The 15364-nt window shown below is 43.5% G+C and overlaps 1 protein-coding gene across 6 annotated transcripts in view; it reads right to left on the reverse strand.

Moving 5' to 3' along the window:
* Positions 1-15364, reverse strand: part of TTC7B (tetratricopeptide repeat domain 7B) — a 294267-nt gene that overhangs the window by 210423 nt on the left and 68480 nt on the right. For all 6 annotated transcript variants that reach the window (XM_048852692.2, XM_048852696.2, XM_048852695.2 and 3 more), the window contains one exon: positions 5043-5164. In XM_048852692.2, coding sequence (XP_048708649.2) covers positions 5043-5164 — 122 coding nt within the window. The remainder of the gene's footprint in view (positions 1-5042; positions 5165-15364) is intronic.

Here is a 15364-nt window from a genome sequence, read left to right on the forward strand (position 1 = left end):
TTGTTATTTGTTGGTGACGTGTCAGGAGCAGTGTCCTCTTCCTGCTCTGCTATGGATTCATCCCTTGTCTTGGTCACTTCGGTCTCCGAGGGTGGAGGTGGGGATCTGGTGTCTTCCCTACGTGGGCTGAGGCACCTGCTGCAGTGCTTTCTGTAAGCCCCCAGGGATTCCAGTATGGCCAGTGACCAGGGAAGTCCTATCATTGGGTGACCGTACCATGGTGGCATGTCGTGTGCATATGTGGACTGTGATCGTAGTGGTCCAGTAGCCATAGGCATCCTGATAGGGGAGGAATGGTGAGGGGAGAATGCCCCTTCAACCTCCTCATCATCATCACTCAAGAACTGTGATGCTATCGGAGATAACTGTTGCTGTGGATCCACTGGCCCCGGTGACACATCAGTGCCCAAGAAAGGGGACTCTGGAGTCGAGGAAACCAACAGATACTCTGGTGCATAAAGCGGCATGGCGCCGAGAGCTTCGGTGCTGAAGAGTGAGGTGCCGACTACATCAGGAGTGTGATGTGCTAAGCCGTTGCAGTTTGTATAGGCACCATTGCACTAGTAGCATTGGGCTGCAGCACAGAAATAGGAGCGGTTGTTGGTGCCATCTCGTTTAGTGCTATCAACGGTGCCGTGGTGGAGACGGACAACTTAGAGCCCTTAGACATGGCATCAGAGCGCTGGGTTCCGGCGGCGGCGTCCACCATGCAGATGGTGCAGGAGGTGCCCGGAGTCTCAGAGGTGCTGAGCCGTGGTGCAGCCAGCACCAATGAGAGCAATTTGGTTGGCGACCATTTTGTGTTGCTCTGCTCTCTATGAGGCAAAGAGGACCGTCATTTTTTTGTGGACTTTTTGGTCTTCGAGGACCTTGGCAATGAAGAGACCGGTGACTTATACTGGGAAGAGGGCTCCTGCCCGGGTCAGAGGCTGGTCTTAATGACTTCTCCATCAAGATGAATTTCAGTCTCAGGTCTCTATACTTGCATGCCCTAGCTTTCAGTTTGTTATGATGGACACATTTCTGAGGAATGTGAGCTTCCCCTACATAACAAACACATTGAGCGTGTCCAACATGCCTCTCTGCATGTTGTGCATCTTTTAAATCCTGGTGAAACCAGGCATTTTCCTAACCTAATACTAACTATACTAGGGGATGAAGAAATAAAACCTTTCCTCCCTCCCCGTCCTCCTCCAGGTAGAGGACGTAACTCTAATAACTCAAAGGTAATGTATCTAAACTATCCTAACTTATCTAGTAGGAACGAAGCCTTGCAACAGGACTGCTGAGCTCCATCTCAGGCTGGAGACAGTTGAGAAGGAACTGAGGAGTCCAGGTCGTGTGCAAGCTAGATAAAGAGCCAACAGCACGCAAGGCAGGCACCACATGTGCATGACCCATATGGGCACTGCTGCAAAACTCTCTGAGCAAAGGCATAGGGACGCACCATCACCTGGATTGGAACACCCACAGGGACATCTCTTGAAGAAGAAATATGGATTTGTCAAGAACAAATCATGCCTAACTAATCTCATTTCCTTCTTTGACAGGGTTACTGGCCAACTGGATGGGGGAAAGTTGCAGACATGATATATCTTAATTTTAGTAAGGCTTTTAAAAATTTCATACAACTTTCTCATAAGTAAACTAGAGAAATATGGTCTAGATCAGTGATACTTAGACTGAGGCTCGCGAGCCACAAGTGACTCTATAATCTGTCTCCTGCCACTCTTTGCAGCACATGATATTAAAACTCCGCATGATTTAGTTATTAACCAATCTAAGTTACTAATCAATCAATTAGTTATTAACCCAATTGTAGTTGATAAAATCATAATACTTGGTCAGTCATTTTGCTGTGAGAATAATATATATATTTCCCCTATGTATTCATAATTAAACAGTCTGATTGTAAATGAATTCACATTACTATGGCTCTTTTGGGTAATGTTGATCGCTAATTTGGTTTCTGAACCACTGAGGTCTGTGTATCACTGGTCTAGATGAAATGACTATAAGGTAGGTGGACAACTGACTGAAAGACCCTACTCAGGAGTAGTTATTAATGGTTTGCTTTTAAACTGGGATAAGGTATCTAGTGGGATCCTGCAGAGGTCTGTCCTGGGTTTGGTACTATTCCACATTTTCATCATTGACTTGGATAAAGGAGTAGAGAGTAAGCTTTCAAAATCTGAGGAGGAAACCACTCTGGGAAGAGTACCAAGTACTCTGGAGGACAGGATTAGAATTCAAAATGACCTAGATAAATTCAATAATTGATCTGAAATCAATAAGATATAATAAAATAAAGACAAATGCAAACTGCTACAATTAGGAAGGAAAAATCAAACGCACAAATACAGAATGGGAAATAACTGCCCGCCCAGTTGTCTTGCAGAAAAGGATCTGGGGGTTATAGTGGACCACAAATTGAATATGAGCCAACAATGTGATGAAGCTAAAAAAAAGGCAAATATTCTGGGGTGTATTAACAGGAATGTTGTGTATCAGACAGAGGAGATAATTGTTACACTCCACTCAGCTCTGGCGAGGTCTAAGCTAGAGTATGGGGAGAGCTCCTTAAGTCTCATCTCCTAAGACATATTTTCCATTCCTCTGATCATCCTAGTAGTCCTTCTCTGTACCTGTTCCACTTTTTGAATTCATCTTTCTTAAACATCTGCACACACCATTCTGGATATGGTCTCACCAGTTCCTTGTATGATGGTAGTCACACTTCCCTATCTGTAGTGGAATTACCTCGCTTGGTGCATCCTAGGATTACATTGGTCAATATAGTCTGCTCATCCTAACTCAATTCTTCTACACCTTTTGAGAAGAAAACATTAATTTGGAATTTCTATCTTAATAAAGATTGTAAAATAATTCATGAAATATGGTTTCATAAATTTCTGGTAGAAAATGGTTTTTCCATGTATTTTCTAAATACTAACACTTAGCGTTTAGACTTGTAAGGTTTCAATGCTTTTATCTTTTTTCTTACAAGAAAATGCATGCCTATAAGATCTTCACTGGTTTCTGGATAAGAATGTATACTTTTCTCTTTAAAAGAAAATCTGGGTACAGCTTCTGAGCAAAGGGACAGTTAATTGGATCAATTGGTCTAATTTAAATAAGGGTGTTCTGCTTAAGGAAGCAGCAGTGCACACTAGGTATCAGAGGACAGGGTCCAGCTCCTTCAATAGCTGTAAAAGTCTTTTTATATTTGCCAACTATTTGTGACTGACACATACATAAATAAATATAAAAACAAGTGACAGCCTGATGCTCAGCACATTAGAAAACCTGACCTTGAGTTTCCAAGATATGCAGGAAGAAACACTCCATAGCAGAGGACTGCATCAAGCTTCTCTGTTTATGCAACATATTTTTCAGAGCTACATGATTACTACTACTTACTGGATCTGGAGTGAAATCTGAAAAATTATTATGCATATGTATTTATTCAGGTTTTTAAGTGAATATGCTTCATCAGGTAATTCTGATAACATGTTAATTGGAACTAACTCACAAGCAATGCCAGATTAGAGTCTAGTGACACAACCGACATTTAAAGATTTCATAGAATTTCATAATTACCTCTGCTTCATGAAGAAGCAGAAGGCAAAGGACCCCATTACACTACATCATCAGCATACTCCTGCCCAAGCCTCCACGCAAAGACAAAACAAATACTACAAGGAAAGCAACACTCAAATTTTGCAGACTCCCTACCACACCTCAGTTTGAGACCTGTTGTGATCTATAGTCTTATCTGTAACAAAGCCTTGTTGTAAGATAAACAAGCACATTCATCCAACTTTCCTAACTGCCTATCATCTATGTTCATATAACCCTTACATGAAAACAATGATTTATAAGTATAGTTTTAACAAGTTTATTGAAACCTTTCTAGTGAAAAGGTCTTAGACTGAATTCCTATAAACTTGATATTAAGGCCAGGGCAAAATAAAATATACGATCAAGTAATTTTGGAGTGAAATATTAAAAGGGCACAAAGTAAAACACTGCTCACTATTTAAAAAGTTAACAATTCAGTATTCAGTTCTGGTCAGTCCAAGTTAAAAAAAAGATACAGCAGAAAAACAGATGGGATCCAGAGACATGTGGCAAAATAATAAATTTGAAAATCTTCATCAACCCTCATTATTCAAATTACATCAAAATCTCACACCTTTACAGACACTGCCTGACTCCACCCATTTTAGTTATTTATTTTGATTTGAAAGGTATTAATCAAACAAAGTGATATTCTGGGCTTACTGAAGTCAGTGGGAGTTTTGACATTTAGGGGGTAGGATTTCACATGGTATTTTCTCAGAAAAAACAAAAACCAGCAAACCAGTCTACGTAGTCTAAAATGACTACGGATTCAACAACAAATACCAGAAGTGTACTTTAAACCTAGCATTCCAAGTTTTCAAGAGCTTAAAAAAATGAATTGCTTTGTTCATTTTCCGTAATGTTTGATATTAATTTGTACACCTATATTTAGAATTTTTACTTCACAAAATTATAAATGATCTCTCATGAACAGTCTAAAAGGTTCTACAGAGTAGGCACAATGGAGATTATACATATACATACTGTTGATCTTCATGCATATTTATCCTGCAGCATAATGTTAAAATAAGTGATAACTGAAGAGATTTGGAACAAAATTATAAAAATCAAATGTTTTGTTTTCTATGTCTTTATTTCATTATTAAAGTTTCAACACAAAAGACAGACATTTCACAGATATTTATAGGTTTGATATTTTAAGTTCTTACAGTTAATAAAGAGCTGTAAGAAAATATTTAATATTCCCTATTTCATTTTATTCTGTACATATATTTTGAGGAAAAAATTAAATGCAAGTTAAAATAAATACTATCTGGATAGGAAAATTAATATCTTCAACAAAAATATTTCTACTACAGTAATAAAAAGTAAAGATTATATGCTTGTCAGCTTCATTTTCTAACTTTTTTGACATTATAATCCAGAACAAAAAAAACCAACCTAAATTAAATTCTTACCCATTTTTGAAATACAAGACATGTGCTCTTTGGAGTCCTGTTTCTAGGAAAAATCCCAGTTCCTGTTCATGTACTGCAGACCCCGGTTTAGGGCTTCTGTTTTGTATATTGGTAATTATTACCTAAGAAAACACACAAGTGAAATAAAATTAGATGAAATACAGATGAAACGTTCTTGTTACTTGAGAGCATGTGGGGTAGAACAAAGAACCTGGCACTCGACAATGTTGTTGAGGGAGTCTTCTTCACCCCATTCTCCTGCTGTATGGGAAAACATTTCTAAATCTGTCTCACTGATTTTCCATCTTTTCAAATCTCCTCTCAATACCTTCCTTCATTGTGACTTTTAATTCATTCTTCCTTCTTCTATTATTCTCACTGCAATTGTATTATTTAAATTTGTAATGCATTTTAGGATGCAATATATGAAAAAAGTATTCAAAGCAAAATAACGTATAGCTTCCAAAATATATAGTTACAACATGTTTCCGTAATAGTAGATGGCAGTGCTCAGTTCCTCTTCGCATCAGCCCCTACACATAAATGGCTTAGTTCCAATTACAAAAATGAATACATAGGCACTACCAAGCTCAGATAAAATAGGTGAGTCGAGTACACAGAAATACAAACTAATGTAAAAATACATGGAGATTAGTGAGATACTCAAAATTAGTGTCCCCAGGTGGTTCAGAAAGAGCGAAATACAGAACTTGAGTCCCTTAATATTTGTGCTGACATTGCCCTTTTAGCCAAAGCTTCTTTGAAACTGCGGTATGGCTTTTCATTGATACAGTCTATATTGTATCAGTCATGAAAAACCAGTAATGAAAGACATTCTAGAGCAGTGGTTCCCAAACTTGTTCCACCGCTTGTGCAGGGAAAGCCCCTGGCGGGCTGGCCGGTTTCTTTACCTGCCGCGTCCGCAAGTTCGCTGCTCCAGGCCAATGGGAGCTGCTGGAAGTGGCGGCCAGTACGTCCCTCGGCCTGCGCCACTTCCAGCAGCTCCCAATGGCCTGGAGCAGCGAACCATGGCCACTGGGAGCCGCGATCAGCTGAACCTGTGAATGCGGCAGGTAAACAAACCCGCCGGCCTGCCAGGGGCTTTCCCTGCACAAGCGGCTGAACAAGTCTGGGAACCACTGTTCTAGAGGAAGTTATTTCAATCAACCCATTATGTGAAAATGAACACTAACAATTCCATATGCGCGCTTGCTTTAAAAATATCATAGGCAAAATATACCCCCTCTTTCCCAATTGCTAACAATGTTTGTTTCCTTTTTCCTTCTCTTATACCAAGATTAAAATATTTTTAGAAGTAGGTTTGTGGAGTAACTATTGTCTTCCTGCAATGCAGTTTTCATGAAATTCTTGTCATTCAAGTAGACAATCTTTCTGGCATCCTGAATTGACTTTTCTTAAAACAGAACAGTTCTTTATAGACATCCACAAAAGAACACTCGTTTGACTAACTGGTCCTCTGGTTACCATGTCACGTATCATAATGAAATTGGATGAACGTTTAAATGTTAGTAGAATCTCAATGAAAATACGCTATCTTCTCCAACACAATGAACCCTATTTACTATAGTTTTCCATCCACTTTAGACCTTCTATAATGCTGATAAGTAGAGTTATTGTATCTGAGCGAATACTAACTTTCTACAAAAACTTAATTCCTATGTCTAATCCAATCATAAATTCATTAGGAATGCTAAAGTCTAAACACTAAACACTATAAAACAGTAGAAATTGTCTAAAATTATAATTTTTTTGAGCTGTGATTCTAACTCAGAGTGCACTGTGAATGTGACTGGTAACTTCTCTCTTTCCCCATGTTCATATTTAATAATTTTTAGGGAGTGCTCTCCACTAGGAAGTTCAGGGCAAAGGACATGTTTTCTAATGTACCTGCCATCTATGAGATCTGGTACATTACAAAAAGGAAGAAAATTGTTCGTCAGCAGGAACAGTTTGCAGGATCCAGGCAAGGAAAAAAGTCAGATGAAGAGAAATCTCATCATCCTTCACAATGCAAATACTGGACCCAATCCTGCTCTCACTGAAGCCACTGGCAAACCTACTATTAACTTCAATGACAGTACCATTATGTCCACTGGTTGCACTGGCTTTATGTACGTGCCAATATGAAATCAATTAGACACCAATACTCTGTGATGCACAGTTTAACTGTACAAGTATTTAAGATAGGGTCTATGGACTGACTAAAGCTGTTAGAAAAAAACTAATTTAAAAATAGGCCATTTAAAAACTTACTGTAAATATGTCTTCTTACAAAAGGAATTCATCTAGGCTATAAACAGAACTATTTGGTTAATCGCACCCATAGAACCACAGAGGTAGCTGACTGATTGAAGTACTTGGAACCTCCTGCTGCTCCCCCTATACCATCTTGGCAAGTCCATCACAACTCCTGTTTAAAATCTTAAACCATAAAACACTATAAACGTATGTGCAAACGTGGGGAAGAATCTAGATGAGATGAGTTCCTATTATGAAAAGATGGAATGTTTCAATGATCTGTTGTCATTCACAGAAATTCATCTAGACTGGAAACAGGACTGTTGGGAAATCGCAAGCAGTCCAACCAAAAAAAGGGGAGGAAAAGCAGTGAAGACTTGGAGACCCACATACTGTGAGAGCCAGAGACTAAAGACAGCATCTGATAAGGATGCCACATGTGCTTTGTAGTGTCTGGTAAAAGTATGTGGAAGTTGCCAGGTAGCCACACTTCAGATCTCATAAGTAGGGTCCTACCAAATTTACAGCCATGAAAAAAACGTCATGAACCGTGAAATCTGGTGTCCCCCCATGAAATCTGGTCTTTTGTGTGCTTTTACACTATACTATACAAATTTCATGGGGGAGATGGGCATTTGTCAAATTGGAGGTCCTGACCCAAAAGAGAGTTGTTGGGGAGAGGGGTTTGCAAGGTTATTTTAGGGGGATCGTGGTATTGCCATCCTCACTTCTACACTGTCTTCAGAGCTGGTTGGCCGGAAAGCGGCAGCTGTTGGCCGGTCGCCAGCTTTGAATGCCACCCTTACTTCTGCACTGCTGCTTTCAGAGCTGGGTGGCCTGAGAGTGGCAGCTGCTGACCAAGGGCCCAGCTCTGAAGGCAGCAGCGCAGAAGTAAGGGTGGCCATACCATTCCATGCCATCCTTACTACTGTACTGCTGCTAGCAGCAGTGTTGCCTTCAGAGCTGGGCTCTCGGCCAGCAGCAGCGCAGAAGTAAGGGTAGCCGTACTGCAAGCCCCCCTACAATAACCTTTTGACCCCTTCACAACTCCTTTTTGGGTCAGGACCCCTACAATTACAACACCATGAAATTTGAGATTTAAATTTTAAAATTTACAATTTCTAAAATCCTGTGACTGTGAAATTGACCAAACTGGACCATGAATTTGGTAGGGCCCTACTCATAAGATGGGGTCAGGAGAGGAATACACAAGTTTTGGTTGACTGGTGCAGTAGGGTCCAATGGCCCAGCAAATTCATAGGTTCAGGATGGATCTCCTTTGCTTACTGCATGCCCACAGGCCCTATCTTTATCTATGGCTCACTCCATTATTCCTCTCCAGGGACTGTGGAAGGGCTGGTCACTCCTCTCCCTCAGCAGAGAGAACCTTAGGGGAGGCACTGCCTTCAATCTGCTCAGTCATGGTGTGAACAGGGTGGATAAAAATCAAGGATTTTTTTAAATTAAAAAAATTGAATTTTTTTTATTTAAATCAGATCTAAAGATAGTTTAATTAAGATACATTAGAATTAGAATTTATAATCCCTATTCCATGATGAGCTATATAGTATGAGACAATATAGTCATCTAATGTTTAAGAAAAGTTTTCTAAATGACTTCCAATAGTTCATGGATTAGGGACCCAATCTTATGGGTTCCAGGGGTGTCTGTATAGATTATTTAGGTTAATCTTTCTATCCACCCCATGGGACTTGGTGCTCAGTCTAGAAGATACCATCAGAGACAGCAACAGTGTTTTTAAATAAATAAGTAGAGGTGAGAAACAACAGACCTCAACTCTATTGTCCCTCTACAAATTTGTGTACACAGAGTCAATCCCTTACCTCTCTCTAAAAGTGCAAAGTTTCAAAAAGTTCAATGAATAGAAGATTGTTAGGGGCGGAATAGATCTGGACAAGGAGAAGAAGTCGGGAGATAAATGTGAGAAGGGAGGGACAGACAGCAGAAACAAAAGTGAAACTGTTTGAGCAGCATATTCCAGAAGTCTGGAGGTCTTTCTGAGTGTAGCCTTCATTGACTTGAGATCTACCATCCCATTCTCTCACTAGAAGGGAAAACCTATAATGGCAGCAGGCCATAAAAGAGACCCAGTTTGGGAATATTTTAATGAAATTCCTCTACCTGTGGATAAGACAGGCATGTGTGCAAAATGCAAACAGTGCAACAAAGAAATGCAAGGCCTGGGTGCCCAAGTGAAACATCATTATGAGAAGTGTTCCTTCTCAGGAGGAAGCTGCGTTGAAGATGATGAAAGCAACGTCACCTAAAAAATGTATAGCGTGTACCTTCTAAAAATGAAACCCACATCTATCTCTGAGTTGTGAAGAATATGTATCACGGTTATAACAACCAACAAGAACGCACTTTTATGCAGAAATCCATGATTAAATCAAGTCTTCCTGACTAGTGATTTAAATCAATTTGATTTAAAAATCACATCTACGCTGGGTGAGAGACACTCTTCCTAGTTTGTGCTGACCACAGTTCGGGGCTAAAAATGGTGCCCCTCCAACCGAAGATAACAGTCACCAGCTTCCAGGGGTAACAGCACGGAGCACGTAGAACTCCTCCTACACTGAGGCCTGGGTCTGGAGCTTCTGAAAGAGCAGAGACATGGAGCCAGAGAAGAAAAGCTGGAAAGGACTGTGGCCTTCCCTAGGAGCTCAAAGCAAAGATGCACAGGGAAAGCAGAGAAGAGTTTTGAGGCACTCTTCCAGGCTGATTTACAAGGAACTGCTTCAAACATCAGAAACCTTGAGGAGTCAGCTGCTTTTGTGATTTGATGGGCATGACCAGCATAACCCTACTAGAGGGTTTTCTATGTATGAGAATAATTATACATCGCTATAGAAGGAACAAAGAAAGGAAGATGAGAGTGGGATCATTACTGGGGTAGAGTTAAAGTAATTTGGGCACCATAACTATGAATTTCCACATTTCTAAATATTTAAGTTTCTTGCAAGTTTATGATCAACTGAATTTCCTAGGTCTCTAACATGATGGGTGTTATTAATTCTAACAGCTTGAAAGGCTCACATGCTCACAACAGTGACATGGGCCTGCAATCTTAACTTCACCTTTCAACTTTTTTTTGGTATGGTATCACATTGAGGATTGGTTGCCACAACATTTAGATCTAAAGTGTGATACCTCCAAACAAAACATTTCAATATTCAGCAAAGACCTTAGAAATTGAAGGGCAAGGAAAGGAATTTGTACTTGTTTCCAAAGTCTCCTTCCTCTTTGGGATAAGCTGTTCATCTCCAATGGTGGTACTATCAGTGACTGATAGGAGCTGTCTCCAAAGGTGCTGACGTAGCCAAGCCATGGTCAACTGGCTTTAAGAAGAAAAATCATAAAAATGTAGGACTGGAAGGGACCTCGATAGCTCATCTAGTACAGAACCCTACACTGAAGCAGGACTAAGTATTATCTAGACCAGGGTTTCTCAAACTTCAGATGCATCTGTTTGTAAAATGAATTATTTGTTGAAGTCTGGGGCTATAAGCACGGGGTTACTGCAGAGGCCTGTCCGTAGATCCATGAATGCTTTCTCTGCAGCATCTGTCCACTTCACCATGTCTGGACCCCGGGCTTTTATCAGGTCTGTCAGGGGACTCGCTCTGGTAGCAAAATGGGGAATAAATCGTCGGTAGTACCCCACCACACCCAGGAATGCCCGGACTTGCTTTTTTTTTCCGATTCGGCCGGGGCCAATTTTGGATAGCCACTAGTTTCTTTAGTTGGGCCTTGACCATGCCCCTTCCTACAGTGTAGCCAAGATATTTAGCCTCGGCTAGCCCTATAGCACACTTGGCTGGGTTGGCTGTGAGGCCAGCCTGTCTTAGCGTGTCCAGAACCGCTTCCACCTTTCCTAAGTGGGTTTCCCAGTAGGGGGTGTAAATAAACACATCATCCAGGTATGCCGCTGCATAACCGGTATGCCGTAGGAGCTTGTCCATAAGACGCTGGAAGGTGGCAGATGCCCTATGCAGTCCAAAAGGAAGAACAGTATATTGAAACAGACCCTCTAGTGTAGAGAATGCCGTCTTTTCTTTCGCATCTTTGGCAAGGGGAATCTGCCAGTATCCCTTTGTTAAATCAAGGGTGGTCAAAAATCGGGCATTGTCCAGGAGGTCAACTAACTCATCGATACGGGGTATGGGGTATGCATCGAATTTGGATATCTCATTCAGCCGGCGAAAGTCATTACAAAACCTAGTGGTGCCATCGGGTTTGGGCACCAACACAATCGGGCTTGACCACTGACTGTGGGACTCTTCGATGACTCCCAGCTCCAACATCCTTTTTACTTCTGCCTTGATCTTCTCCTTTTTTGCTGCTGGGACCCGATAGGGCCTTAAAGTTATCTTTGCCCCAGGGTCTGTGATAATGTGGTGATATGCTTCGTTGGTCCGGTCTGGTTTGGTTGAAAACACGCCCTGATTTCTGTTGATCGTCTCAGTTACCTTCTTCTGGTTTGGTGTCGGATCAGTGGGTATCCTGATCTGCTCCTGCATGTTATTTTCCTGTATCAGGGTCTCTTGGGCCACTACACATGCCTCTCGTTGGTGCCAAAGCTTTAAGAGGTTAATGTGATAAATTTGTTCTTATTTCCAGCATCCTGCCTGCCACACCTTGTAGGTTACTTCCCCCACGGGTTCAACCACCTCATAGGGCCCCTGCCATTGGGCCAAAAGCTTGCTTTCTGCCGTGGGTACCAACACTATCACCCGATCCCCTGGTTGGAACTGTCGGACTTTTGCCTGGTGATTGTAATGGGTTCGCTGGGCCTCCTGTGCCTTTTCCAAATGTTCCTGTACAACAGGGGTGACCCGGACTATCCGTTCTCGCATCTGCAACACATGGTCAATTATATTTCTCCACTCATTGGGTTCCTCTTCCCAGATTTCTTTTGCAATATCTAGTATGCCACAGGGGTGGTGTCCGTATAATAATTCAAAGGGGGAAAACCCAGTTGAGGCCTGAGGTACCTCCTGGATGGCAAACATAAGGTAGGGTAGTAGGGTGTCCCAAACCTTCCCGTCCCGACTTACCACTTTCCTTATTATTGCCTTGAGGGTTCGGTTAAACCTTTCTACCAGCCCATCGGTCTGCGGATGGTAGAGTGACATTCTCAGGGTATGTATATGGAGCAGTGTACAGAGGTCCTTCATTAGCTTCGACATAAATGGAGTACCTTGGTCTGTTAATATCTCCTTTGGTAGCCCCACTCGGGCAAAGATCTCCACCAACTCTTTAACTATTGTTTTAGAGGCCGTGTTCTGCAGGGGGACGGCTTCTGGGTAGTAAGTAGCATAATCCAAAACGAGAAGTATATATTGGTGGCCCCAGGCTGTCTTCTCCAGGGGTCCCACTAAGTTCATAGCTATTTGCTCGAAGGGGACCTCTATGATGGGAAGGGGTACTAAAGGTGCCCTCAAGTGGGGACGTGGACTGTGCAACTGACATTCCGGGCAGGACGCACAATACCTCCGCACTTCTTCATGTATTCCGGGCCAGAAGAATTGTCGCAGGACCCATGCTAGGGTCTTCTCTATCCCAAAATGCTCCTCAAAAAGATGACTATGGGCCAGACTTAATACAGCATTCTGGTGTTTTTGAGGTACTAGGATCTGCTGTACCTTCTGCCCCTGTACTGGTGCAACTCGGTATAAGAGATTCTTCTTCATTATGAAGTAGGGTCCTGGTCCCTGGGTTTTCCCTTCCACGGTGACCCCATCTACTCCAGTCACCTCTTTTCTAATGAGGTCATACCTTCGGTCTTCAGCCTGGTCTCATCCAAAATGTCCTCTCCTGGGAATAATCTGCCCGAGATCTAGGGGGCCAGTCTCTGTTGCCTCTACTGGTTCAGAGGCGTTAGGGTGTGGGTCAGACTCGGGTGCTTCTTCCTCCTGGGTGGCCTCCTTTTCAGCTGCTTGGGTCTGCCTACCTACAAGAGCGACCCTCTGGCTTTGCGCCAGTATTCGGGTTCCCAAGATCTAGCTGCCCTTCTTTCCCTTTTCATCTTTCTACCCTGTCTGGGACTGGAGAACAAATCTGGGGATATTTCAGAGAAGGCTGGGGGTTGACAGTCTACTGTGGATGCCTCACTACTTTCAGGGCTTCCCTCTTTCTCCAATTCCCCTACTGGGAGCAAGTCTCCAAACTTTGGGAAGTCCCGCCCTATGAGCACTGGGTATGGGAGTTTAGGGACTACACCTGCTGCTCCCTCAGTAGTGTTCCCCTGAATCTCGATTTTTACTGGGATGGTGGGGTAATAACCAACTGTCCCATGGATGCATGTTATCCCCATACGCTTAGCCCACAGCAGCTGACTACGCTTCACGAGCTTCCCCGAGACAAGCGTGATAGCACTCCCCGAACCAACCAGTGCTGTGGTCTCTACCCCATTTAGCTTCACTGGTCTGATGTACATATGTGGGTTAGTGAGACCCCCCACAAGGTGCATTAGGGAACATGGGTCTGTCCAGTTCCCCAGGTTATACTACATAGGCTCCTCGGTATTGGGACACTGTGCAGCTATATGTCCCCACTCCCTGCAGGCGTAACATCTGTATGGAGCCCTAGGCTTCCCTGGTCTCTTGATTTGGGCAGTCTAACATCACAATCTTCTTTCCCCTCAGTGCTCCAACTCTTTGTGGCTTCTGGTGAGCCTTCAGGCCCCCTCTTTTTCCACCTGGGTTCTCCTGGTGGCCCAGTCACCCGAGCTCTAGGGCTTGGTGCTGCTAGTTTACCCCAGGGTGCTTCTTCCTTAACTGGTTGGGTCAGCTCCCTCTCCATCCTTCACCTTTCTACCAACGTGACAACCTCGTCACAGGTGGAGGGTCCGTTCTGGCTTACCCAGGAGCAAAGGTCTGGCGGTAGTCCTCTCATGTACTGGTCGATGACCAGAACCTCTAGTATCTCGTCCGGACTCCGTTCATAGCCACTTTTGTGCAAGATGGATGAGGTCATATGATTGGGACCACGGGGTTTTGTTTTCCTGGTACCTCCACTCATGATATCGCTGGGCCCGCACTGCGGTCTTTACCCCAGATCTGGCCAGGATCTCTGCTTTCATCTGGGGGTAGTCTGCCGCAGCCTCTTCAGGCAAATCATAGTAGGCCTTCTGGGCCTCCCCACACAGGAATGGAGCAAGGATGCCAGACCACTGTTCTCGGGGCCAAGCCTCCTGCAGGGCTGTCCTCTCAAAGGCCAGGAGGTATGCCTCTACATCATCCTCCCGCGTCATTTTCTGCAGCCAATTGCTGGTCCACATGATCTGCGTCCCATCATGGCCGCGGTTCAGCTCTGTAAGGGCCTTTACCTGGTTTACTAGTTCCCGCAACATAGCCCGGTCTTGAGCAGCCTGGTCCATCAGCTGGCGATTAGTCTCTTGTTGCAACCGCACTGCCTCCTGTTGGGCGGCTGCCTGGACACGGGTAGCCTCCTGCTGGGCAGCCACAGTTTGTACCAGTGCCCGCACTACCTCCTCCATTGTGGTGAAAAAAAATAAACACTAGATCCTTCCTCCCCCTTCTTTTTTTCCCCCAAACACCCTCCTTCTTCCGCCACGCTGTGTACATCAAATCCCAGTTCTGACACCAGTTGTGACAAAGTTCCTCCTCTACCTTGGTAGGTCTTGTGCTTATTTGCAGATTTGCTCGCCTTGGAGCTTCACAGCAGCCCTCAGCTTGGCCGTTTTTCTGAACCCACAGTCCAGGTCAACTCCTCTTGTGTCTGACCAGGAGTTGGGAGGCTTTGGGGGAAACCCAGGCCCGCCCTCTACTCGGGATTCCAGCCCAGGGCCCTGTGGAATGCAGCTGTCTAGAGTGCCTCATGGAACAGCTGTGCGACAGCTATAACTCCCTGGGCTACTTCCTCATGGCCTCCTCCCAATACCTTCTTTATCCTCACCATAGGACCTTCCTCCTGGTGTCTGATAATGCTTGTACACCTCAGTCCTCCAACAGTCCGCGTTCTCACTCTCAGCTCCTCACATGCACACCACAAACTGAAGTGAGCTCCTTTTTAAACCC

The sequence above is a fragment of the Caretta caretta genome, chromosome 6, assembly GCF_965140235.1.
Source record: "Caretta caretta isolate rCarCar2 chromosome 6, rCarCar1.hap1, whole genome shotgun sequence".
In the NCBI taxonomy this organism is placed as follows: Eukaryota; Metazoa; Chordata; order Testudines; family Cheloniidae; genus Caretta; species Caretta caretta.